Genomic DNA, 3284 nt, shown 5'->3' on the forward strand with positions numbered 1-3284 from the left:
GATGAAGATAATATGATTCACTATCTCTTTTTTTTTGGTGAACAAAAGGGGCCTAGCCCCTGCAACAAACAAGAAAAGAAATACAATCAAAAACCAATCCTACTAAAGTTCCCTATAGCAGAAGCATTAAAATTCAGATCAAGTGGGGATAAAAAGACAAATAAAGGAATCTGAAACTGATTTTCCAAAGACAATATTTTAAATAGGAATATGATTCACTATCTTTAAGTAGGAACTTTGCCTTGGGGTTTCACATAAGTCTAAACTAATATTTTAAAAATTAGACCAAACTGGGCATGCGGTTAAACTGATTAGATTATACTCTGGTTATTATTTTAATTTGCATATTATTAAATTAAATTAGATATTAATTATGGTTTGTATACAAATTTATTTAATTTAACCTATCAGATCATAAGTCAAAAGTTTCGCCGGTTTTATTCCGTTGGAGAACATTGGTCTTTTAAGATAAAATTGAATCATGTTTCATATATCTCAAGGCTAAAAATTTGAGTTTAATTCTCATTAAATACATTTTTGCACAGGGATGAGAAATTTTACCAATGATTAAATTTTGACTTGAGATTAGTTTCATAACCAGTTCAAAAAATTGAAGCTTATAAAGAACACCGACTCGCTTTAAAAAAATAATTAGGGTGAATATAAAAAAATAAATAAAAAATACTTAGCTTGACAATTGAGGTGCTTTTCTAACATGTATTAGCCCATAACTTAGATAAGGATGTCATTAATAAATCTTTCAATTCACACCCCTATTCCCATGCTAAAGAAAGAAAGAAAAAGAAACGATCCACCAGCAGGCTCCAGTTAGGTTTCAGTTCAGCAATAAATGCTATTGACTGATCAAAGTAATTAACGGCATGCCGAAGTTCAGTTTGAGGGAGAACATTATATGTATGGGGCCATGTTCAATTGCTTTCTAACAGAGACAGGTGCGAGAAAGCCACACTAAATAGAATAAGCATATTGTGGGCACAATCTAAGTATAAAAATTGAAACGACATTAAAATAAAAGATTAATGTTTTGGAGAGGGATCTTTTGACTTGAGTAAGACTTACAACTCTTACTCTTCATCTCAACCGTTGATTTTCGTCCATCTAACGGTTATTATTTATTTGAAATAAATAAATAAATAATTGTTATAGATAACCGTTAGATAGACAGAAATCAACGGTTGAGATGAGAAGTAAGAATTGTAAGTCTTACTCTAGAGTTAAAAGATCCCTCCCCTAATATTTTTTATGTTATACGAGATAAAATTATCTTCTATATATATATAAAAATATGTGAAGTCTGTATAAAATTATATGAAGACAAGATAAAAGAAAATTAAATTACACATATTTTAATGTATGTGTACTAGATAATTTCACGAGAAAAACTAAACCCTTAGAATAAACCAACTAAAAGTGCGAAAGAGGAGGGGTCGGAGCAGAGTCGTGTTTTTAATGCTTAGGGGTCCCAATTTATTGAAAAATTTATCAATATCCATTTGCATAACATAATAAACAGGACCATCTGTCTCAGGAGTGTCAGGAGACCCAGCCACAATGACTCATACAGAGCAAATATATATATATATATATATATAGGATCAAGCAAATATATTTTAAGACTTAATCTCAAATGGCGTTACGGGAAATTTTATGGCCTTTTTTAACCCCTGTCTTCTACTTTTCCATCATCCCAACGTGGGAACAAAACTCAATTAAGTATATTATTAGAATTTAGAAAAGAAACGTCCATTATCTCGGACCTTTTTTTTTTTTAATACACATTATCTTGGACCTTTGTCACTTGTAAAGGAATTTTTTTGGGCAACCCGTCTTTTGGCATCTTTTAATGAATTACCAAATATGTATATCGACTTTGAATAATTATTTAAACTTCAGTGCATAGAACTAATAATTAACAAAACATTTCAAATAGAAAAGCATTTAAGAACTAATCACGGTTTATGAGCATATGTATAATAGTGGTAGTTTTCATTAATTTTTTTTTTGTATACAAGTTTTCATTAATTTTTAATATTGAATGTTATGCCTTTTTTTTTCTTCAAAAATGGTCTAGTTACTAGAACTTCCTAATTAAACTTGTATTTAAACCAATAACATCTCTAACGATTCCTTCTTACAACGATTTACATTACTCATCACAAATTATCCGAAACAAAGTAAATTAATTAACATTAAAGTTATAAAACAAAACTAAAAAAAAAAAAAAAAAAAAGAGCAAGAGAAGAAAGATCAGAATTGAAGATTAATTCTAATGGGTGGTTCTTGGATCAAAATCTCAGGAAACGAAGAATCAAACTTGAGAGAAGCTCTGCAAAGAGGACAACTCGAGTGATTCGCTAGCCACTTATCAACGCACTCGCAATGGAAGCAATGTTCACATCCAGGCAAAACCTTCAACTTCTCGCCATCACTGAACGCGCTCAAGCAGATGCAACACTCCGTTTCCTCCAATGCGCGATTCGGACCCGACGCCGCCGTATGGTGCAAGATAATCGGCAGTTTCTTTATCGTCTCGGCGTCGAGCCCCTGCGGTGGCAGATGTGGCGGCGCGTGGTGCGGTTGGATTGAGCCGAACGTGGTTGGGAGAAGGCCGTGGTAGCGGCAGATCCAGCGAGCGCAGAGGAAGAGAGCGAAGAAGATGAGGATAATGGAGAAGAGAACGATGATGAAGAAGAGTTTGCGGCCTCGGATTCCAAGGTTCTGGTCGTCCAGCTCTGTGTCGTAGTGCCAATTAAATACCTGAGCGTCCTGGTTCGACATGTAGGGCGATGAGGCGGCGGCGGTTTGCGGCGGAGAACTACGACGGCGAGTTTTGTCGCCGTACAGTGTGAACAGTAAGCAGGCTCTGCTTTTTGAGGGAGTGCTGCTCTGAGTCTCTGACTACTGAGAGAATGAGGGAAACGACGAAACTAACATTATTTATAGTTACGTTTGGTGATTATGCATACTGGCAGCCTTAGCGCGTGGTAAATGATAATCATAACATTTTAGTTCATTTTTTTAGATTTTCATTTTATAAGTGTTAATTTAGTTTGTTTATTAAATACATATTTATAATAAGAAGTGAGATTAAATACATTCTTAAGAAAACAAGTTTAATGTATTTTCCTTAAATATAAATTAAATAGTCAGGCGACTTAAGTAGTAAGCAAACTCAAATTAAACGATTGAAGAGCATTTGTATTACTAGATGTCTGAGTTCACACAAACGTATTGTTTTATTGTTTTATTAGAAGAAACAACTT

General features: G+C 33.7%; 1 protein-coding gene across 1 annotated transcript; it reads right to left on the reverse strand.

The window, feature by feature from the left end:
- Window positions 1-2268: 2268 nt before the first annotated feature.
- Window positions 2269-2799, reverse strand: LOC133296643 (RING-H2 finger protein ATL66-like). The gene has a single exon (XM_061495669.1). The coding sequence runs from the start codon at window positions 2797-2799 to the stop codon at window positions 2269-2271; it is 531 nt and encodes a 176-aa protein (XP_061351653.1).
- Between the last annotated feature and the right edge of the window lie 485 nt (window positions 2800-3284).

This window comes from Gastrolobium bilobum, unplaced genomic scaffold (genome assembly GCF_033153095.1).
Source record: "Gastrolobium bilobum isolate Gb01-03AN ecotype WA unplaced genomic scaffold, APGP_CSIRO_Gbil_v1 utg6129, whole genome shotgun sequence".
NCBI lineage: Eukaryota > Viridiplantae > Streptophyta > Magnoliopsida > Fabales > Fabaceae > Gastrolobium > Gastrolobium bilobum.

Coding starts and splice junctions, on each gene's coding strand:
- LOC133296643 (XM_061495669.1), bottom strand. CDS start 2,799: ATGTCGAACCAGGACGCTCAGGTATTTAATTGGCACTACGACACAGAG.